Here is a 23922-nt window from a genome sequence, read left to right as displayed (position 1 = left end):
GTCGGTTCTGATATTATGCGATAGTCCTGTTCTCATGCAATCTTGCTTTATAAGAAAATCGCGCAGTAGCCACGTAATTTAAACTAATGGGGCCGATATCGCATTATAGCCGATACAGTTGATGAAAGTTAGCATTCTACAAGTAACGGTCTAAATTCTTCAATTATGTTCAAGCCAGTTTGTGTTGAAAAAACATGTACCGATACTACATTGAGTGCAGTGGTTCAAGAAGGCCACTCAACACCACCTTCTGCAGGTCATTTTTGGATGGATGCAATAAATGCTGGTGTAGCCAACAATTGTATATGTTTTTGAAGAGAGTTAGTTAGCTAGTGGGGAGGTAGGGTGATGAGTTGGTGGTTGTAGGTGGGTCAGCGGGTTGAAGCTCTAAGAATAGAAGGATAGGCCTTATGGTTCAGATAGCAGTTTCCAATTTCCAGAGATTATTGCATTGATTCTGTCTCCATACTTGAACCAAAATATTCTGCATGTTCTTATTAATATTTACATCTAGAACTAATGTTTGTGTAATATGTTATTGATTGAATAGGTGAAAAGCATGGTGCACCATTTATATTTTTCTGACAAACTTGACACCTCAAGAAAAGCCCGATTTCCAGAAAGATTCATGGATGACATTGCTGCATTGGTTAGCATGATTGCAGGGGATATAGTGACAAGATTTCAGAAGGTAACAGCTGAATTTACTCTTATTTCAGATTTTACACAAATGAGCATGTGAACCTGTTAGCCAGATAGAACCACATTTGACCCCAGTTCATGCTATGTTTAATGTTTTATGTCAGGGAATAGTTCATGTGGAAATGGGAGCCAAGAGCGGACCTTCCAGCCCTTTGAACCCACCTCACCATTCTGCACAATTATGGCTGCATGAACTCCACCTTTCCAAGTTTTTCCTATATTCCGTAATACTTTGATATCCAAAAATCAATCTATCACCATCATGAGTACAGGAATAGTACCAGTCGGGTACTTCTGGGTTAATGAGCAAAATGATCAGCCAAAATTTCTTCCCCTGATTGTTATCCAGTGGGACAAGTGAAGGTTTATCACAATGTGGGTTTACTAATCGTTGTGCTAGACATGGTTTTTCTTCGTATTGTCTGGGCCAAAGCATGAAGAATGACTTGTGCTACTCTCTCCCCTCCCCCACCTTCCTCTAGCTTATCTCTCCACGCTTCAGGCTCACTGCCTTTATTCCTGATGAAAGGCTTTTGCCCGAAACGTCGATTTCGCTGCTCATTGGATGCTGCCTGAACTGCTGTGCTCTTCCAGCACCACTAATTCAGTATTTGCTTTCCAGCATCTGCAGTCATTGTTTTTACCTCCTTTATTGGACAGGGTACAGGATTTTGGCTGGCAAACATGAACCCATTCAAATATAAGTAAATATAAGTAACAAGTGAATTTTGGACTTAATCAATCCCAGTGGAAAATTTTCTGTGTGTTTTTATGATATGCCCTGCTCCCTGAATTCAGAGTTACAAAAGGGTGCTCATGGTGTAAATGATTTATTCTTTATTTTTAGGATATAGAACTGATTGAGCGACTTAATGTCAGTCTTGCGTTTTTTCTCAATGACCTGTTTTCAGTGATGGATCGTGGCTTTGTCTTTACCCTAACCAAAACATACTGGAAGCAGGTAATGAACACATACCCACCTAACTTTTCAGGATGTAAAAATCTTTAAACAGATTGTGACATTTTAAAAATATGTGATTTACAGTTTGTCATTACCATCTAATAGCTAGAGAGTTAAAGAACCGCAGATGTTTCAATTGCTATCTAATGTAATGCTGAACCACAGATACCAGGAAGATCCTCAGATCTATTCCATGGTCAGCTAGCTGGCAGCAAACTGGACAACGTCAAACTAGTGTTGCATCAGACTGATGAGAGCTTGGTCCAGTTCCTAGATGCATTGAAATGGAAAATATACCCCTCACTTCCCACAAACCTCCATTACCCCACTCAGCAGAAAATTTTGAAGTGTCATCAATTCTACAGGAACCAGATAAGATGGTTTAAAATTGTTTGTGTTATCTTTACTGTAAGCAATTTTTTAAAATAGTAAAATTGATAATAAAATTTTTAGGTATGATAACAGAAGAAAGAATTTGCAATTATAGCAATTTATTCTTGCATAGTATGCCAAAAAATCCCATCTTATTTTATATGCAACATTACTTTTTGAAATAAACATAAAGAACTGCACATGTTGGAAATCTGACACAAAAATACAGTGCAGGAGAAACACAGCAGGTTGGGTAACATCTCTTGAGGGTCCCTTGCACTTGAAACATTGTCTTTGTTTTTCTTTGAACACATGCTGCTAGACCTGCTGTGTTTCTCCATTACTTTCTGAAATATAGTTACTGTCGACAAATATGGCAACACCGCTGAAAACTTGAGCATAACTCCGTCTGCCAAATAGAAAGACTCACTTTAATCATTATTGTTGTCGTAAACAAATTTATTTTGATTGGCCTACAGATCTGTGCACTTTAGTTTTATCTAGTTATTTTTAGTGATTTTATTATTTAAAAGTTCTGCCTACTATTTGTCTAGGTTTCTTCAAAGCTTTATGCATTACAGACTCCAAGTATGCTTGTGTCATTGAGATTGGACTTCCTGCGAATCGTATGCAGTCATGAGCATTATGTGACACTGAATTTACCATGCAGTCTTCTTACACCTCCATCCTCTCCATCTCCCTCTGTATCTTCTGCAACAAGCCAGGTACACTTTGTCACTGCCATGTGATGTTGAAGTTTTTTTTCAGAAAGCCATTGAAAAGCTACTAGACAGAAGATTATTGGATAAGGTTAAATAAGGTGAACTGTACACCGTTTAGAAGAGGGTATACAGAATTGCAGGTACCTGTAATTTCTTAGAATGTTTGGAAGTGTCTTGTGGTATTCTGTGTAAGTCTATTTCTGTTCACTGTGCCCAGCAATAATTTAGATATAAGGCAAGAGTGAATTGGATCCAAATTTGCAGATGCTACAAAAAAAGAGGAATAGTAAATAATTTTGAGGTCCAAAGGATGCTGCAAAGAGAGAAAGACAAGATGTCAGAATGGACAAAAGATTGTACTTGAAGTTCAAAGTCAGTAAATGTGATACAATAAATTTTGTAACTTTAACTAAAAATAGTAGTTGTACCTGGAAAAACAAGTAATGTAGAAAAGCAGAGGGATTTGATTTACATGTTAGCAAGTGTGCCTCAAGTGAATAGGACCATGAAAAGTTGATGAAATGGTGGGATTTATGGCAAAATTTTAAAAAAATATCAGGATGTTATGAAATGTTGGGAAGACATTTCCTTTTACATTTCCTTTATCACAACAAATTGCAACCACCAGATATTGATTCCAAACTCTTCAAAGCCTTGGTGTCACTTGAAGCTGGAGATGACTTTCCAAACTTTTATCTGCACCATCACTAACACCGTCTATTTTCACGTTAATAACATCACTTAACTCCACCTTTGCCTCAGCTGCTGAAGGCCTCATTCATATCTTTGTTAGCTCAAGACTTCACTCTGCTAATGCACATTTGGGAGAAAGTGAGGACTGCAGATGCTGGAGATCAGAGTCAAGATTAGAGTGGTGCTCCACACCATAAGAAAGGTGTAGAAATGTAAAGCACAACACAAAGTCTTTAAGATGCTGTCTGTCTGAGAAAAATACAAGAAACATCTGTCAAAAATGGTTCTTCTTGGAATAGAGTGTAATACTGAAGCAATTTAGTAGGGATCCTTGAAATATTGAAAGGATGGGAAAACTTAAAGAAAGAACAGGAAAATTTACATTACAAGTGGAGTTCTGCGACTGTGGAATACACCATCAGGGTGAGAGATTGCAGCAATCACCAAGACAATGTTTAAGACTAGTCCAAAAACTGATCTAAGAAAAGACCAATAAAGGGATTTGGGAAAAAGGCTGACATATGACAGTGGAATTGTTTGAAGAATAAGTTTGATTTAGTTAAATTGAATTGTCTGTTCTGATGTTGTTATTAATTCCAATCTATTTGAATTTTCCAGAGTTCTGGGTTTTCTACAATTGTTCAAGACCAGAAGATTGCTAATATGTTTGAATTGTCAGTTCCATTCCGTCAGCAACACTACCTAGCAGGACTTGTACTTACTGAGTTAGCACTTATTCTAGACCCAGAGGCAGAGGGGTAAGTTGTAAAAGGTGCCTGTTTGTAGTATGTTTGTCTTCGGGTCTTTATTACTTATGTCAAAAAAAAACCCTCTTTGCGCTGTTGGGAGGAAATTAAAGTTTGTTTCGCATTAGTCCTGATGAAAGAACATTGTAACAGTATGGATTAAGGATTGGCTAACAGATAGAAAACACATAATAGGAATAACAGTTTTTTCTGCATTTGGCAGGTAGTGAGTAGTGCAGTACTATAAAAATCAGTGTTTGGCCTGCAGCTATTTAGAATCATATATCAGTGACTTAAATGAAAGGATCAAGATTAATATATCTAAATTTGGTACATAGTTAAGTGGGAAAAGAGACTGTAAGAAAGACATAAAGAAACTACAGAAAGGATTTGGATAGATTAAGTGCGTAGACGAGAAAGTGGCAAATGCAATTAAATATAAAATAACATGAAATAATCAATCTTGGAAAAATTGAAAGTATTTTCTACATTGTGATCAACTGGAAAATATTGGTGTTCAGAAGAATCCAGATGCCTGGGCATACACAAATCACATATGTTAAAATACAAGTACAGTAAGCATTTAGGAAGAAAACTGCCCAATAGCCTTTAATACAAAAGAATTAAAGAACAAGAGTGAAAATATCTTAGTACATTTGTATAGAGCCTTAGTGAAACCACAACTGGGGTCCTTTGTGAAGTGTTAGACTTACCTAAGGAAGAATATGCTGACCTTAGAGGAAGCGTAGCGAATGTTAGCTCGATCAGTTCCTAGGTTGAAAGTGTTATCCTTTGAGAATAAGTTGAAAAGACTAGATCTATCTTAACAGAATTATAAAAAAGTTTATGTCGTAGCAATAGGCTACTTGGCCCATTGTGTTTGCACTGGCCAAAAAAGAAACACCCAGCCTATTCACACTTGCTAGCACTTGGTGTGATGCAGTGTTATGGCACTTGAGATGCATATCCAGACACCTTTTAAATGAGGTGAGGGTTGCTGCTTCTACTACTCTTTTAGGCAGTGAGTTACAAACCCTTACCACCTGCATGATGAACTATCTTTTCCTCATCTCCCCTGAACTCTTTCTACCAATCACTTTAAACGTCTGCCCCTAGGCACTCCTCATCTTGCTAAAGTAAAAAGGCCCTTCTCATCCAAATATCCAGGCCCTTTGGAATTTTGAACATCTCAGTCAAGTATCCAAGAAGAACAAACCCAGCCTGTCTATTCTTTCCTCTTTGCTGCATTTTTCCAGTCCTGGCAACATTCTTGAAAATGCCCTCTGCACCCTCTTTGATGCAGTTACATCCATTTTATGATGAAGTGTTCATTACTGCACATAGTACTCATGTTGTGGCCTGACTATTAAGTTATACAGTCCCAGCATAACGGTGCTGTGACATTCTGTATCTCAGCTAATAAGCGAAAGGATTCCATATGCCTTCTTAACCACCTAATTGGTATATCCTTTTCCCTTCAAGAATCTCTGGATATTCACTCCGGCGTCCCCCATTTCTTTGCAGCATTCTTCCAAGAATTGTTTATTCTTTTTCTTTATTTGACCTTCCCAAGTGCATTGTCTTATACGTTTCTAGTTTGAATTCCATTTGCCACTTTATTGCCTAACTGACCATTCCCCATTGATATTTTCTCGCAGTTTTCAGCTATTCTTATTTTTAAACACATGGCCAATGTTTTGTATTGTCTGAAAACTTTCTTGATCGTGCCCCCTACATTTTCATCCAAATTGTTAACATGTACTGCAAAAAGCAGGAGTTCTAGTGCTGATCTCTGCAGAACCTCACTGGAAATGGGCTTGCAATTGCAAAGCTCTCAATCAGTGATTGCCCCTTGTTTCCTGAACTGAACCAATTTTGTGTCCAGCTTGGTATATACCCCTGGTTCCCATGGACATTAATTATTTTTAACCAGTCTGCCATGTTGGACCTTGTCAAGAGGCTTGCTATGATCCATGTAGACCACACAAACTGCATTATCCTCATCCATCCTTCTTGTTACTTCCTAAAAAAATTCTATGATGTTTGTAAGACAAAATATTCCCTTTACGACTTCATGCTGAGTGTCCTTGACTAATCTGTGTCTTTCTAAGTGACAGTTTTTCCCATCTCTCAGAATTGATTTTAAAAAATTGCCCACTACTGAGTTTAGACTGATTGGCGTACAATTAAATATGAAGGGCTTTTGCCTGAAATGTTGATTTTCCTGCTCCTCGGATGCTGCCTGACCTGCTGTGCTTTTCCAGCACCACTCTGATCTAAACTCTGGTTTCCAGCATCTGCAGTCCTCACCTTTGCCTACAATTATTTGGCCTATCCCTCACTCCCTTTTTAAAGAGAGCCAGAACATTAGCAGTGTGGGCTGCATCCTGCTGTATTTAATGAGGATTGGAAATCGTGATAAGACTTTCTTCTATTATCCATTTTTATTCTCCTCAGCTTTCTGTAATTCTTGGTGTCAGATATAAGCTTTTCTTTTCTGCCTTATCTATTGCTGTAAATGGTTGACATCTGGCAGCTGTACATTTGGGCATCTTATTCTTTTTCTTTGTGGGAACATGTTTACTCTGAACCTGTTCAATCTCCTCCTTGAATACTTATCAGTGCTCTGACACTGATTTATGCTCAAACATCTGCTTCCAGTCGACTTGTTTGACAAATTTTTCCTCAACTTAATAAAATTACTTTACCCCAATTTAGAACTCCAACTATTGTTTTGTCTTTGTCCTTTTCTGTAACTATGTTAAAACTACTAAAAACACTCTTTCTACTGCTACACGTTTCACCTGTCCAGTTTCACTTCTTAAAACTAACTTCAGAGCTGCACTCTGTCTTTGTGCTTATTACATACAGGCTAAAAGTGTAGTTGAAACTCAAAGAAAGAAGCTGTAAGAATAGTGAAGGGATGAAGTAGAAGAAGTACTCATTTGCAGATAGAAAAATTAGCTGAATAGAAAAACAAAATAAAAGATATTGATGATAATTATATAATTGAATGTTTTTAAAAGGACTTGTTTGGAAATGTGCCCTAGGTAAACCTATCACTCTTAACTTTGCTCTTGGCTATGACTCCCTGATTCTAATCTAATTCTTGTGGTGGCAAACCTTTTGATACAAATAGGAATAGGATTTGAGCTAGTAAATGTTAATGTTGTGCTGGTGGTTTCGATGATCTTTCAGAATAATTTGAAATTTTACAGCTTGTTTGGACTGCACAAGAAGGTTATCAACGTTGTTCATAATTTGCTGTCGAGTCATGATTCCGATCCTCGATATGCTGATGTAGATGTGAAAGCTCGGGTAGCCACATTATACTTACCGATAATTGGTATCATAATGGAGTCTGTGCCACAGCTATATGATTTCACAGGTAATTTAACCTTTTGCTGAGTCTCTTTGAAATTAGAAAAGTTGTTTGTTGTAAAGGCATGTAATAATATAGAGTGAATTGTTAGAATTCCATTGCATGGCCACTCACAAGGTTAACAAAGTTTTTCTTGCAACAAGTTGCACTTAAATGCTACAATATAATAAAAACACATTCCGAATTGTTTCTCATTAATATTGAGGGAAAATTAGTGGACTGCTTAAGGAACTAACAAGAGGGGTGACCAAAAACTTGGATTTAGAAGTGAAGTTAAGAAGGGTTCTGAAGCACAAAATTGAAGCAGAGTGATGGATGGGCTTAGGGAAGGAATTCAAGAGCATGCTGTAGGGGAAACCAATGGGAGGAGGGTTGAGCGAGATGGAGGAAGAAGAGGAACAGATGCTTTGGCAATTGGGGCTGGTTGTAAGTCTGGAAGAGGTTGAAAAAATAGGGAAAGTTGTGAAGTGAGTTGAACACGGAGATGAAAATTTAGAATTTGAAATGTAAGGCAACTGTAGCTAATATAAGCCAGTATTACAAGGGTAATACAGAAGATTAGGTAGCATTTGAAACAGCTCATAGAGATTTAGATTAATTGAAGTTTCAGGACAATTGGAGATAACCAGGGGAATGGAGATTCATTGAGTCTGAAGGTGACAAAAGCATATGTGACAAAAGCAGGGATGAGTTACATGATGCTACACTGGTTGAGATCTTTGTAGTGGAGACAATATTGGTTCAGAAATGCAGTTTAGTGTTGATAAGGTTGCTATATTTGGGAACAATCTACAGAACTTTGCACAGATCTGGTAGGTAACATAATGTCAAAAGGATTTAGGAAAGGATTAGGAGATGTTAAGTCATGAATGAGAGCTGCAGCTCATTTTAATCTGGTGTGTTGCCAGGTTTACTCATTAGATTAGTACCCCTACTAGATTTAATTGTTCCTTGCTCGTGAATAAGCTTCAGGGTTTTGAGTGCATGAAAAATGATCTTAAAAATCAGCTTTCAGCAAACAAAACGTTTTTATTTCAAGATAAAAGGTAAGTAACAGACCTAAAATGGGAATCCATTAAAAAGGGAGATATTGAGGGTGAGCAAACAAGAAAAACTGAATTGTTGGCATTTCTTACATTTCCAGCACAATGTTGAGGGTAAGTTACTCAGTACAGCAGCTGTATTTTACAAAACCAGTGAACTCAGATGGCCGGAAGTTTCCTTGATATTGCAAGTAACTTAAAAACTAATGCTTGGGATAAAAAGTGCACCCCAAAATACGAGTAAGAGCAAAACATCTCACATCAACCCCAATGGGTTTCCCTTTGAATGAAAATGAAATCAGGTTTTAGTCCAGCAGGTTTATTTGAAGTAAACAAGCTCTTGGAATGTAACCCCTTTATCAGGTGACTTAACTATACCTGGTGTCGTGTGACTTTGGACTTGTCCAACACTGGCACCTCCACATCAAGGAAAATGATAGTTAAGTTCAAGTTCAGAAGAATGCTTTAAAAAGGACTGTCTTTATGAGACATCAGTAAACTGCAAAGTTCGAGAAGGGAAGACCTAAAAATGCTGTGTATGATATTTATACAAACTGCTTTAACTCTTTTTATTTCTTCATGGGTGTGGGCATTACTGGCTAGATTGTGCTTCTCAAATTGACTTTAAGAAGGTGCTGTTGAGCTGCCTTCTTGACTGGCTGTGGTCCATGTGTTGAAGGTACACCCACAGTGCTGTTAGAGGGGGAGTTGACCCAGAATGGGAATTCATTGCATTGTGTTCTTGTATTGAGAAGCAAAAGAAGTGTTTTGAAACTGTCAATCTTTAACTGCACTTGATCATTATTTCGGTGATGACTGGAGTTAAAGTGGAATGAATTGCTGTTATATTCATATTTCAGATTATTATCCCATGTTCCTATTGGATGTGTACTTGAATTGATTAAAACAAAAGAGGCCATAGTGCCTCCTTTAGAGTTGAACTGTCTAATAATATCCACACTCGAGGAGACTTGATGAAATATTGGATCCTGTAGAACCTGTGGATTTAAAAAAATGTTTAATGTGATCATCTCTGGTGAAGTCAACATTTGTTCTCCATTCATAAATTGCCCTTGAAAGTGGTGGTGAGCTGCCCTCTTGAACCATAGGCCATCTTGTGAGGGTACCTCTGTATTACTGTTTGGAAGGGATTTCTAGGATTTTGAAATAGTGATAGTAAAAGCAAGTGTGTGGTTTGGAGGGGCATTTTTTGCTTTATTCATTCATGAGTGTGGACAATCTGGCTGTTGTGGCATTTATTGCCTTTCCCTAAGTGCACTTGAACTGTGTGGTCTGTGAGGCTAGTGAAATTGTCAACCACAGTGCTGTGGGTCCAGAGTCACAATTAGATTAGATGAGGTAAGGATGGCAGATTTTCTTTAGCCTTCCCTGAAGACTTTTGTAAATCAGATTTGTTTTTATGACAAATGAAAACACTTAGATAGTCACCATTAAGCTAACTGTTGCATGTTCCAGATTTTACTGAATATTTGCTTATATTTGAACCCACATCTCTTGAATAATAGTTTGGGGTTCAGGGTTACTTATCTGATGACATTGCCACTATGACACCTCCCCTCCACTTGCAGATGGTGGTGTTCCATGCTCTATACTCCCGTTATCCCTTGAGGTGATTACAGGTTTGAAAGTGTTGTCAGAGAACCCATGTTGATTTGTCACAGTGCATCTTGGATAGATTATGCACTGCTGCCACTGTGCATTTGTGGTGGAGCAAGTGGTTGTTTAAATTGAATGTTCAAGGTAGATTGGGTGCCGAGAGCATGAACTGATGTATTCTGGATGATGTTGAGTTTCTTGAACATTGTTGAAGATGCATCATCCAGGCAAGTGGAGAATAATCTGTCTCATTCTGCCTTCCAGAGGGTGGACAGGCTTTGGGAAGTCTGGAGGTAAATTATGTGCCTTAGAATTCGCAGAGTCAGTCTGCTCTTGCAACCACAGTAAATATATGGTTGGTCCAGTTCAATTTGTTTTCAATGGTAACCTGCAGGATTCTAACAGTGAGGGATTCATGGTAATGCATTGAATGTCAAGGAGTAATTGGTTTTTGACTGGCATTTAAGTGATATGAACGTAACTTGTCACTTAGTCGCCAAAGCTTGAATTTTGTCCAGCTGTTGCTGCAATAAGAATGATCTGAGCAAGTAGAAATCGTACTGAACATTGTACAGTCAGTGAATATCCCCATTTCTGACTTTATGATGGAGGGAAGGTCATTGATGGAGCAGCTGAAGATGATTGGGCCGAGGACACTAGCCTGAGGAACACGGGACTCCTGTGTGCAGTGGTAGTGTCTCTACCTCTACACCAAGAGACCCAAGTTCAAGTCCCACTTGCTCCAGAAATTTGGAATAACATCTCTGAACAAATTCGAAAATACCTCACCTAAGGATCTTCTGCAGTGACCTTCTGGGACTGAAATTATTCATTTCCAGCAGTCATAACCATCTTCCTTTGTGCTTGTATGACTCTGACCAGTGAGAGTTTTCCCCTAATTCGCAATGCTTTTGGTTTAGCAAGTCTCGTTAATGCTATACTTTGTCATGTGCAGTCACTGTCACCTCTCTCTTGAATCACCGAATTGTTGCATTGCAGAAGGAAGCCATTTGTCCCGTTGTACCTGCACTGTCTGTCTGAATAAGCATTGGGTTCCATTCTCTTGCTTTTTCTCTGTAATCCTGTACAAAGTGAAATCCAACCAGCAACAGGTAGCTGATTGGTTTGTGGAGTTGTGACCTGTTGTTAATAAGAGGCTGTTGGATATGACAACAATTATTTGATTGGATTCTGGGCAACTGAACAGCTTGTGGGTTTGCAAAATACTGGCAGGAGCTTTGAGACGGCTGCAGGGTACATTTTTCTTTTCATAAAAACTCTGAAGCCTGAAGAATGCTGATTTATTTCTCCTCACCAGGTGCTGTAAGATTAGATTAGATTACTTACAGTGTGGATACAGGCCCTCTGGCCCAACAAGTCCACACCACCCCGCCAAAGCGCAACCCACCCATACCCCTAAATCTACCCCTTACCTAACACTACGGGCAATTTAGCATGGCCAATTCACTTGACCTGTACATCTTTGGACTGTGGGAGGAAACCGGAGCACCCGGAGGAAACCCACGCAGACACGGGGAGAATGTGCAAACTCCACACAGTCAGTCGCCTGAGGTGGGAATTGAACCCGGGTCTCTGGCGCTGTGAGGCAGCAGCGCTAACCAATCTGCCACCGTGCCGCCCACAAAGCTGTAGCCTTCAATCAGTGACTAAGAAACTTTGCATGTTAGTGCATCATTCACCTGTGCCTCCTTGAAGAAGTGAAGAGAAACTGGAAAAGAGCTAAGACCAGAAGATATATATGAATCCAAGCTCATCAATTCTAAAAGAGTCTCATTTCCCCATCACAGTGGCTCCTGCTGTTTAATCCATTTAGAAGTTTTAGCACAAAACAAAAACAATATTCTTGCTAGTACAATGAACATAACCATGTTTTAATGAATAAATGGTTCAATCAACAGTTACTTTTGAAGGAATTTGATATTCATTTTGAGTTCCTTTATAACTTCATACTATCCCACCTCTTGCCTAGTTTCAGTGTTGGTGCCATGCAACAATCAATGATTATCATAAAAACCCAGGATAAAAGCAAATTACTGTGGATGCTGGAATCTGTCTAACTGACCCTTTGTCAAAGCTTTTAGACTCGAAACGTCAGCTCTTTTCTCTCCTTACAGATGCTGCCAGACCTGCTGAGATTTTCCATCATTTTCTGTTTTGGTATCATAAAAACCCAGCTGTTTTACTAATACCCTTTAGGAAAATAAATCTGCTGTCCTTAGCCAGTCTGGCTGATATGTAACTCCAGACCACGACAATCTACTTGATTCTTAACTGCCCTCTGAAATGAACAATGTGTTGCATAACATGTATGCCCTTTGATGATTCCATAAACAAAAATACAACTTGTTCTGTAGTTGTGACTGGAACTCTTCTTATGTCCCTTTCTATTTATCTCTTTGTCCTCCATTTTTTTAAAATGTCAAATACACTTTTTACATTTTATGGGATGGATTTTCCTGGTACATTTAGGTGCTAAAGGAATTCTGTGGTATCCAACATTGGCTCATGATCAATGTCAGTTGAGCCACTTTTGGCACATTGTCTTCAGTAAGGTGTTGAAGTTTAGATTAGATTACTTACAGTGTGAAAACAGGCCCTTCAACCCAACAAGTCCACACCGCCCCGCCGAAGCGCAACCCACCCATACCCCTAAATCTACCCCTTACCTAACACTACGGGCAATTTAGCATGGCCAATCCACCTGACCTGCACATCTTTGGACTGTGGAAGGAAACCGGAGCACCCGGAGGAAACCCACGCAGACACGGGGAGAATGTGCAAACTCTACACACTCAGTTGCCTGAGGCGGGATTTGAACCTGGGTCTCTGGCGCTGTGAGGCAGCAGGGCTAACCACTGTGCCACCATGCCGCCCACAAGTATGTTCTAGAAACAGCTGATCCAAGGATCAAGTCCCACCTCAAATAACCATAAAGTTGTGACATTAACATTCTAACAGGTTGATATTTTTAAAATTGCCGTGAAGAGATTGCATACTAATAAGATGGATCACACTTCAATCAACAGCCTTTCCAAATGGGAGTAAAAAGTTGTTCTGAGGATTTGAATGCTACTTAAATTCGTGCTCAGTTTTTACTGTTTCCATGGAGATAAAGTGCATTTGAATAAGACATTGCAGATGCATCCGAAAATGACTTCAACAACACTGTATCAACACTTTTCCTGGAAATATTCTGAGGACTTCAACTATGGAGAATGAGTGCTATGCTATTCTACCTTACTGGAGTCCTGAAATGAGCCTCCAGGAGAAAGGAGTGCTTTGTTTTGGGGATTTTGTGAGGGGTTGCCCTTGGTTTTGGGGAGGAACAGCAGGAGGAGATGAGGCCTGTTGCAGCTGCAAAGAAAGGACGAGGCGTGTGACTTGGCTCCCTTTTCAACTCCACCGTTGGTACAGGAAATCCCCCCTCCTCTGTACTTCTTTCACCAACAGCATTTTGTATTTATAAGGCACCTTTCCTGTTGCAAAATTCCCCACGATGCTAATAAGAGTATTATCAAACAAAATTTGACATACAGTTGCACGTAGGACAGATGACCAAAAGCTAAGTCAAATCTAAGTTTTATTTGAAGAGTCTCTTAAAGGAGAAAAGAGAGGGAGAGAGAAGTGGTCAGGGGAAGGGTGGGGTTGGAATATCAGAGTTTGGGACTTTGGTGTTTGAAGGCATGGTCCCCATTTATGGGAGGATTAATTGTTGGCAATCGTCAAGATGTAAGAATTGGATGAGTGCCAACATCTCAGGTGCTTCTTATCTGGTAGTTAGCTACTGAGAGGTTAACCTTTCCAGAAGGCCTGGGTTCAAGCACAATCCGACATGGAGGTGTGTTATAGCATATCTGAACAGGTTTGTTTTCTTTTAACAGAAAGCCAGTTTTTGTCGGAAGTTGTTTTCAAGAGACTGTAAATCAGAAATAAATCACAAGAGTGAAATTTACATCCAGTCTCTTAAAAAAAACCAAATCTGGCTAGGCAACATCCACACTTGATTTTTGAATCAGTATTACTGGGGAGTTAGTTCCTCCAGAATGTTTTTTCAGAGGTAAACATTTCGGGTATGATAGTAGATATTATCTTTTCCCCTTTCTTCTGCCTTTCTCTCTTGCAAGAATCCCTCAATCAGCGAGGACGTCCCAATGTTGTAACTGCAGATGATTATGAGAGTGAAAGCAGCAACATGATCAATCAAACCGTCGCCATGGCAATCGCAGGAGCCTCAGTTCCACAGCTTTCCCGACCAAGTAGTTTCTTGCTGACTTCTGGGGTAACACAAGCCTTTCTCTTTTTATTACTAGGGAATTTAAGTGAGAGCCGTAGGTTCAAATGCATCATCACCCATTTAAAAAAGAGTAGACAAGATTGAGATCTAACAGTTTTAAGGTTTTATCTAGAAACAAGGGCTAAGAGGATAAAGAGTTCCACTGTTTGATACTTAGATAAGGAGCTGACTGTCGTGCCTTTAATGGACAGTAATTTGAAAAGAACTTTCAGAACAAGATATTAGAAAAAAAGTAACTTGCACTTAATTATCTTCTGTTAAAGGGCCACTCAATTTATGTTGCTAACTTCAAAGAGTGTCCCCTTATTGGGACCACTGGTCTTTTTGTTCCTGCCCTTCTTTAAAATGTCACTGTTTAGTTTATATTGTCTCTTGATCTTTCTACTGAAATGAAATACTTCATATTTTCTCTCTTAATTTTCATCAGTCTCAACTCCTGAAGCCTGTTTGATAGGAGGTTATGCTGATAAGATTACTCAAAGTATGGTGAGAGAAGGCTCATGTAGAATGGATTGGATGGGGTGACTAGTCTGTTTCGTTGTAACTTTATGCTAAGGCACTTCATAGCTGATTAGGTACTTTGTCACTGTTGTAATGTATGGGATAATGGCAGCCAATTTGCTCAGAGCTATGTATACAAACAGCTCATAGAGTCATAGAGATGTACAGCATGGAAACAGACCCTTCGGTCCAACCTGTCCATGCCGACCAGATATCCCAACACAATCTAGTACCACCTGCCAGCACCCGGCCCATATCCCTCCAAACCCTTCCTATTCATATACCCATCCAAATGTCTCTTAAATGTTGCAATTGTACTAGCCTCCACCACATCCTCTGGCAGCTCATTCCATACACGTATCACCGTCTGCGTGAAAAAGTTGCCCCTTAGGTCTCTTTTATATCTTTCCCCTCTCACCCTAAACCTATGCCCTCTAGTTCTGGACTCCTTGACCCCAAGGAAAAGACTTTGCCTATTTATCCTATCCATGCCCCTCATAATTTCGTAAACCTCTATAAGGTCACCCCTCAGCCTCCGACTCTCTAGGGAAAACAGCCCCAGCCTGTTCGGCCTCTCCCGAGCTCAAATCCTCCAACCCTGGCAACATCCTTGTAAATCTTTTCTGAACCTTTTCAAGTTTCGCAACATCTTTCCGATAGGAAGGAGACCAGAATTGCATGTAATATTCCAACAGTGGCCTAACCAATGTCCTGTACACCTGGTCAGGTCCTGGGGATTTATCCACCTTTAACCGTTTCAAGACATCCAGCACTTCCTCCTCTGTAATCTGGACATTTTGCAAGATGTCACCATCTATTTCCCTACAGTCTATATCTTCCATATCCTTTTCCATTGTAAGATAAATGACAAGATAATCTGTTTGTGATATCATTTGAGGGATAGATTTTAGCTGGCATGTTGGGTGAATTGTCTCCCTTCAAACAGAATCTTTTATGTCCATTTAAGAGAGCAGATAACCTTATTACAGTTTCTAATTTGAAAGATTGTGCCTGCAGCAATGCAGTACTCCCGCAGTACTGCATGGACCTGTAATCTTAGATTATTTACCTCACTTTCTGGGGTGGCACTAAACACAAAGATCTGGCTCAGGCAGAAATGCTACCTTAACCCAAGCTTAGACTTCCCAATTAGATTATCTAAGAACAGCATTTATGAAATAGGAAATGTAAAGGTGGGATACTGGAAATGGCAGAAAGCAAATGAGTGTTAGTCAATGATCGAATTTCAATAATACTTAGAAACCATAAAGTTGGAATATGAATAACAGATTTTTTCCTTGATTTGTTTTAGACAGGGCGCCAGTATACAGCTTTCTCAGCAGAATCAAGCCGCAGCTTGTTGATTTGCCTTCTCTGGGTTTTAAAAAATGCAGACAACATGATTTTACAAAAGTGGTTTGCAGATCTCTCCATTCTCCAACTAAACCGCCTGTTGGACTTGATGTATCTGTGTGTGTCATGCTTTGAATACAAGGTACAGTTGCAGCAGAAGCACTGTAACTTTTGTGTTTCTTTTATGGTCTCTTTTAAAATATGTTGAGAAGCTTGTACATTTCACACTTTGTCAACCATGAATAGTAGGGGCAACAGGTACCACAATTGGTATGAGTTATTTCACTCGGGTGAAAGGTTTAAAACCATCTTCATTCATGCTTTTGACTGTTACCCTTTGCTTTTTGCTGCAATGTTCACATATATATATGGTTGTCAGATGAAGTTAGAATTGAACTTTTTTTCTGATGCCCTCTGTGGTCAAATGCCTTACTAACACTCTTTGTCCAAGTTCACCAGAAGACACCCCAAAAATGTAGCCACTTCTTGAATTTATCCCAGGAAAAATCAGCACTTGCAAAAAGAAGTAGCACAAACTTTGCACATAAGCGTTTAGGGGACAATTTCTTAACATTGACTAACCTTATGGTCAAATCAATACAGGGCAAGAAAGCTTTTGAACGAATGAATAGTCTGACATTCAAAAAATCGAAGGACATGAAAGCGAAACTTGAAGAAGCAATACTTGGGAGCATTGGCGCACGGCAGGAGATGGTTCGTCGTAGTCGAGGGCAACTAGGTATATTAATCTGGTTCACTATCATTATTCTCTATTTACCTTTTTTTTTGTCACTGTATATTTGTCAGTCCCTTGTTTCACAGCCATATCTCTGTTTGCGACAAAAAAACTGCAGATGCTGAAATCCAAACTAGACAGACAGGAGGCTGGAAGAACACGGCAAGCCATGCAGCATCAGGAGGTGGAGAAGTCGATGTTTAGGTGTAACCTTTCTTCATGACTGGGAGTGGGTGGAGGGGATCCTGCAGGTAAAGGAGGTGGCAGGGGCAGGGTGGTGAAGTGGGGGTAGGTGAAGACAAGTAGAGGGTACAACCTGATTGGTCAGTGGGAAGAATGACTCCGGTTGGTGGCAGGGAGGAGTGGAAGGAAGGGGGAGGGGATGGGAAGGGAGGTTATTTGAAATTGGAAAACTCAGTGTTGAATCCTCTGTGGTATAGGATGTCCAGGCAGAAGATGAGGTGTTGTTCCTCCAATTTGCATTGCGGTTCACTGTGGCAATGGAGGAGGCCGAGGATGGTCATGTCAGAAAGGGAGTAGGAAGGGGACTTGAATTGGGTGGTGACTGGGAGGCCCGGTCAGCTCCTGCAGGTCTGGCTGCGATGCTCAGCGAACCATTCCTTAAATTTACATTTGGACTTCCCGATGTAGAGAAGACCACATCAGGAGCAATGTGTGGTCTTCTTTACATTGGGGAGACCGAACGTAACTTTAGGGACTGAGCATTGCTGCAGGGGTCGACCGGACCTCCCAGTCACCGTCCATTTCAAGTACCCTTCCTACTCCCTTTCCGATATGACCATCATCGGCCTCCTCCATTGCCACAGTGAACCACACCACAAGTTGGAGAAACAATACCTCATCTTCTGCCTGGGAAGCCTACAGCCTGGAGGATTCAACATTGAGCTCTCCAATTTCAAATAACCTCCCTTCCCATCCCCCAACTCCCTTTCCAGCCTCTCTCCCTCCCACTCCTCCCTCCATCGACTGGATTCACTCTTCCCATTAACCAACCAGGTTGTACCCTCTACCTGTCTTCACCTATCCCCACCACCACCCTGCCTCTGCCACCCCTTTTATCTGCAGCTCCCTCTACACCCACCTCCAGTTCTGAAGAAGGGTTACATCTGAAACATCGACTTCTCCACCTCCTGATGCTGCCTGGCTTATTGTGTTCTTCCAGCCTGCAGCATATCTCTGTTCTCCAAGCACAACTAATTTCACATGAATTCCAGTTGAACATTCACTGAAGTGTTCATCGTATTTAATGTTTTAGCAAATATACTTCTTGTTTAATACAATTCATCCTCTCTCTTACCCATTGCTGCATAAATGCAAGTTCAATCTGTATTGCAACACCTTCTGTACCACATTTTACTCCATCTTCTTTTAAGCAAGAAACCTTTGTTCCTTTTAGACAATAATAAATGGCAACTGTGGTTCCAAACCAGCCAATCCCAGAAATTTTCTTTGCTTTCACTATCTTCTGACCTTGTCTCTTTTCCATCCCATTTCGGTGTATTAGTTTTCGAAAATCTTCTTTGACTTTTACCTTTCTGCCTTTGAGAAATCTGATTTTACCATGGGCAATTGCTTAATCTCTGAAATGATATTTCTGCATATTTGTTAAACTTTTTCTGTCACGTGTATATCTGATTTTGCATTGGTAATAAAATTTAATTGATCCTTGTATGGAGCTGACAGTTCATAATTTTTCACATCATCTTTTGGAGCAGAGCATTGAACAGTAAGTGCTGTTTTGCCCTTTAAGCATCAGTCACTGTGACCTCAATGTAATGCTCCATCTTTGTGCTTGATATGCAGAGCGAAGTCCTTCTGGAAGTGCATTTGGAAGCCAAGAAAATCTGAGATGGAGGAAAGATATGACCCACTGGCGACAAAATAGTGAAAAACTCGACAAGTAAGTTAAGTATTTGAAGATTAATTGACTTGTTGAGAAAACTGAAGCTCCAGTTTTGGCACATAGAAGCAGATAGTTATCATTAACATTGCACATGTGTAATAATGCTCTTTATGTTGGAGGGAGTATTGTGCTAGAAATTTTGCAACTACTCTCAGTGAGTTCAGCTAAGGAAAGGTTTTTTTTGAAAAAAATGATACCAGAGTCTTTGTTCTTCCTAACAATTCAGATAACTGTTGTTGGAGAGTGAACACACAGAAGTGTCAGGTCAGGAACAGTTCGGACTTGGACCTGATGGAACAAATCTTACTGGTTCCACCGAAGCAATTTAAGGGTGGAATCAGAGGGAAGGTTGAGCACTAGGGTGTTGCTTCGTTCTCTGACTGATCATGTTGGAGATGAGATGAAATGGATAATGGCCATCGTTCCTACAGGAGCTTAGGGGCTGATTGGTGATGCCTAGACAGGCCCCTCCCCTCCCTGAGGCTGAGGTTGGACAGGTTTCTGATGGTGACTTGCCAGTGGTTGGCTAGGGGTCCTGGCTGAAAAGTCTCCTTCAGAGTTCCGAACTGCAGAGATTAGAGGAACCAAAACCGCAATGTCGCCCAAGTACTCAAAGGCTGCTCCATAAACATGGTCATAAAACTATCCTTCCAAGCAGGTCCTCTGATTGGCCTGTAGTTTTGTGAGCTCAACAGCCACCTTTATTCAAATAGTTAGTGTAGGAATGAGTAAGTAGGAAGCCACATCCCGTAAAGTTGCATGAGTGGGTGCCTGTAAGTGCTGCCCTGAGACCCAAAAGTTGTTCCAACCTACCATTTTCTCTAAAGATAATAAGATCCTGCCTGGGGACTGCCATACTTACCAAACTCATTGGTCTGCACAAGGAGAATGGGGACTTGCTGATGGTCTAGAAGAACCTGTCATATAGGAATCATACATTAGTTGAAAAGCAACTCTTTCATTTGCTTTCATGAGGTGGTAGAAGCAGATGTGAGAGCACTGTTTAAAATGCATTCAAACAGGTACATGAACAGGCAGGGAATAGAAGAATATGGACCATGTGCATACAAGTAGGATTGGTTTAGAATAGTATCACATTGGTGGACCAAAGGGCCTTTTCCTCTGCTGTATTGCACTGTCTGCTTTTATTAATATGAAGTAGTTCCCACATTTAACTGATTTTATTCTATGTGAAGTGTTTGGAATATTTTAAGAGATATAATGAGCCTTTATACTATTTTCCTGTCCTGAAAGCGTAGAAATGATAAATATGATAGATATTCCATGAATGCCTGCATCTCTTCTACATCTTATCCATGGGCTACTTTATATGTTCAGTAGGCTGCTACAACACTGAAATGATTGTTGCTGAGCTTGAATCTTTCTTCACCTGACATTCTTGCATATTTGCTATCCACTCGGGTTTATTAAGTAGTGCTGGGCTAGAACCTTTGACTAACTTTGCTAATTTCATGTTGAGTCCATGAATTTTGTGACAATATTCTGTGCAGGTTGATGTAAGCATATAATGAGCCCAATGGACTACTGTCCTTCTTATATCTTTCTATGCTTGTACTAAGCTCACCTTTAGTGCCACTGCCATTAACCTGTCTCATACTTGTTAGCTTAGCACAAACTGAGGACAGAACCTCTTATTGTTCCCAGTCTGTATGGCTGACTACAACACAGATAATAGCTTTCACCAACTTAGTCAGTTCTGGTTGCCAGTAGTAACCTTACTTTAACATTATTGGGTGTTAAGGTTTGTTCTTGTTCTGTCTCACTGCCTATATCCTAACCCAAAGCTGTAATTATTTCTTCACATGTGCTGTTTTGTTAAAGAAGCCAGAAATCTGTCAGGTATGGTAACACTGGCTGCTGCTTCCATCCCTGCTTCTGCATAATGTGGATGAAAAGAATAAAAGTTTGTAAATTCATCCCTGGGTTATATCTGGGATGAGATTACTTTCTATGTGGTGCATTAACCTGCTAGTGGAGGGTGTGTGTGTTTTTGCTTGTATTAATAATTATAGTGTGAGAACGGCAAGAAACTATTTCGCTCTCCTGAAAGCATAGACATGATAAATATAATTGATATTCCATGAATGCCTGCACCCTCCCATATCTATGGGGCTATTTTATTTGTTCAGTAGGCTGCTACACTGAAGTGATAGTTACTAAGCTTGATTCTGACATTCATGCATACTCGCTACCAAACCAGGGTTTATTGAATAGTGACTAACTTTGCTAATTTTAGCTGTAGTCTATGAATTTTGTGACAAGATTCAAAAATACAACATATTTTGTAAGTGCTAGTACATTTTATAAAGTGCTTATCTTCTGAATACTGCTTGGCAGTACAGAACTTCAGTATTACTAAAAAGGAAGCATGTTCTCAAATAGCTTCTTGCACTCATCAGGATGGAATTTCAAGAATACCAAATCTCAGAGGAACATCATTTGATACTGTATGAGCAAAGGGTAGTGATGGTTTGTAAGTTCACTCTGGTTGATTGAAGTGTTACCATCGAGAATTAAACAAAAGCACGGAGGATAATAATTCCTTTGTATAGTCTTTGAAACTTGGTATTCTTGTATCTGTCCCAATAAGAACAAGGTGTGAAACTTTGATAGGATGTCTCTTTTTACAATAATACTCCCCACTTTTAGTTGCCAATGCTAGTGTTGATTTTCAACTTTATCAAGAAAACTCTTGTCTCGGTATTTTGATGATGTTCCTGTTCTTTCTTCAAATTCCTCTGCATTTAAGCTCTAGTGGTATCTTTTATGGATGCTGTAGATGATATGGTACTGAGTGTTTTTATCTAGGGGGAGCATTTCATCTCAATACTGAATGACAAAGTTATATCCATAACCACTCCTTATAAATTGTCTTACAATTTCAATACAAGCGCAGTGATGACATCGCATATTTTGCCACACCCTTACCCAAAAGTCAATTCGCAAGGAAATTTCACTTCTCTTGCTGATCTTAGCTGGGGAATGGCAGGAAAGCTACAATTTACTGTCAGATATTTAAGATCCCTGTTCCTGATCACTCTTTAGTGACAACATGATGAGTTTGATTGTGGACAGTGATATGAGCTGTGATGGGCTGCCCAATCCAATTGAGTACAAACACCCATTATCATGATTCACACATGTAAACTGTTTCCTTGGGTAGAATACTGAGGGTCGCTGGCATTTTTCATATTGTATCCCGGCATGAGTCAAGAAGTAAAGACAGAAATTAAAATAATGCAGGGTGCATGTTATTGAGTGTCTGAATGCCAAATAATGATTTGGTTTGAATCGTGTTCATTTCCTACACTACTGCAATAATTATACATCAGAAGTACTTCATTGCCTTTAAAGCACTTTGTGATGACCAGTGGTCATGAAAGTTACTGCAAATCCAAGTTTCTTTTTCTGAGGTTGGCATTTCATTTTTGGAAGTACTTCTTCCTAATAATTCTTTATTCTCATTGTAAACTACATCCCAACACAAAAGGATAGAACTGCTTTCTTTAATATACTGTCCCTGAAATAGGCACCAAGAGGTTATCCCTCTGATGCTCACAAATACTTTCTCATGTGCTGCAGCAACTTGTCTAATAGCAAGTTATAGGTGCAACCTTTTCCCTTTTTCCATGGTGTAGCATGTTGTGGCTCCAATACTCTTACATACCATGGCTTTGGGACATAACTATATTGTTAATAGCAGAACCACTTCCAACAGAAGTTATTTCTGTAAAATAACTTAGATCCATTCCCCTGATTTCATCCAAATTGTATAGCAGGGTAAATTTAGCAAATCTGGGATAACTGAAAAAATATTCAAAGATGGTCAATTCAAATGTCCAGACACTTTTACAAAATGGTTACTTTACCTGTTCTCAGAATAATATGATAGCCATTCATTTTGTTGCCAGTGACGCTTTGTCTTTGAAAGCTGAGACAAATCCACTAACCAAACAGTGTTCCCCACCTCCAAAGAAATTTACAATACTGTGTTTATATTAAACTGGACCATAAAAATAGCGGAAACAGTTTTATCACTGCAATAATTACAAGATATTTATACCCCATAGTTCCATTACCTGAGAAAGAAGATACAGAAAGAGGATTATATATAGTATTAGACAAAATATTAGTCACATTCGCTTTGAATTTAGCTTAATATTGAAAGAGTGGAAGAGAAGCTGGCAATATTGCTCAGCTAGATGTTGGAACACTGACACATTACAAATTGATGTTGACTAGAATGTAGTAACACAAAATAACAAAGTTTTGAGTATATGCAAATGAGATCACATATGCTTTGAGTGAGATAAAATTTTATCATTTTTCAGTCTAGTTTGCCTTAAAGCTGCTATGGCCACTGATATGTATGCATTTTCTGCTGTCGAATCCAAATGATTTCACAAAATTAATGTTATAGGTAGAAAACTAATAGTACTGTTATCAAACTAAAATGACCAGTGAACGCCATGGAAGAATCAGCTTATCTTTACCTAAGTTGTTTGACTTATTCAGTCTTCTTGTGCAATTGCTGTTTGTGCGCTTTTGTTTCAATGCTTGAAATATGTTTGCAGAATGCTTCCTCAGCATATGAGCCTGGTCATTGAAAGTTCTGGGGGAGTTCTGCTTGTGCTGGTCTGTTTGCTGATTTGCATGCAGCTTGGAGATAAAAAACTAAAACTGCATTTACAGAAAAAGTGAAGCACGAATGAAGAAATGCAAAATTTGGCATTAACCCGTTCATATTTGTAATGCTTTATTTGATGTGATTTGTCCAATTGATCTATTTTAAACAACACTTTATATATGATATAAATTAAGTTCTTTTTGTTAT

General features: G+C 39.5%; 1 protein-coding gene across 13 annotated transcripts in view; it reads left to right on the top strand.

Moving 5' to 3' along the window:
- Positions 1 to 23922, top strand: part of dock7 (dedicator of cytokinesis 7) — a 166750-nt gene that overhangs the window by 89724 nt on the left and 53104 nt on the right. For 12 of the 13 annotated variants that reach the window (XM_072574020.1, XM_072574016.1, XM_072574024.1 and 9 more), the window contains 9 exons: positions 551 to 691; positions 1550 to 1663; positions 2590 to 2760; positions 4069 to 4208; positions 7415 to 7584; positions 14384 to 14538; positions 16367 to 16549; positions 17011 to 17146; positions 18968 to 19064. In XM_072574020.1, coding sequence (XP_072430121.1) covers positions 551 to 691; positions 1550 to 1663; positions 2590 to 2760; positions 4069 to 4208; positions 7415 to 7584; positions 14384 to 14538; positions 16367 to 16549; positions 17011 to 17146; positions 18968 to 19064 — 1307 coding nt within the window. The remainder of the gene's footprint in view (positions 1 to 550; positions 692 to 1549; positions 1664 to 2589; positions 2761 to 4068; positions 4209 to 7414; positions 7585 to 14383; positions 14539 to 16366; positions 16550 to 17010; positions 17147 to 18967; positions 19065 to 23922) is intronic. The other variant, XM_072574022.1, reaches the window with a different exon arrangement.

The sequence above is a fragment of the Chiloscyllium punctatum genome, chromosome 7, assembly GCF_047496795.1.
Source record: "Chiloscyllium punctatum isolate Juve2018m chromosome 7, sChiPun1.3, whole genome shotgun sequence".
NCBI classification, from domain to species: Eukaryota; Metazoa; Chordata; class Chondrichthyes; order Orectolobiformes; family Hemiscylliidae; genus Chiloscyllium; species Chiloscyllium punctatum.
The sequence above is the reverse complement of the archived record's forward strand: the minus strand, read 5'-3'. Positions and strand labels throughout refer to the sequence as shown.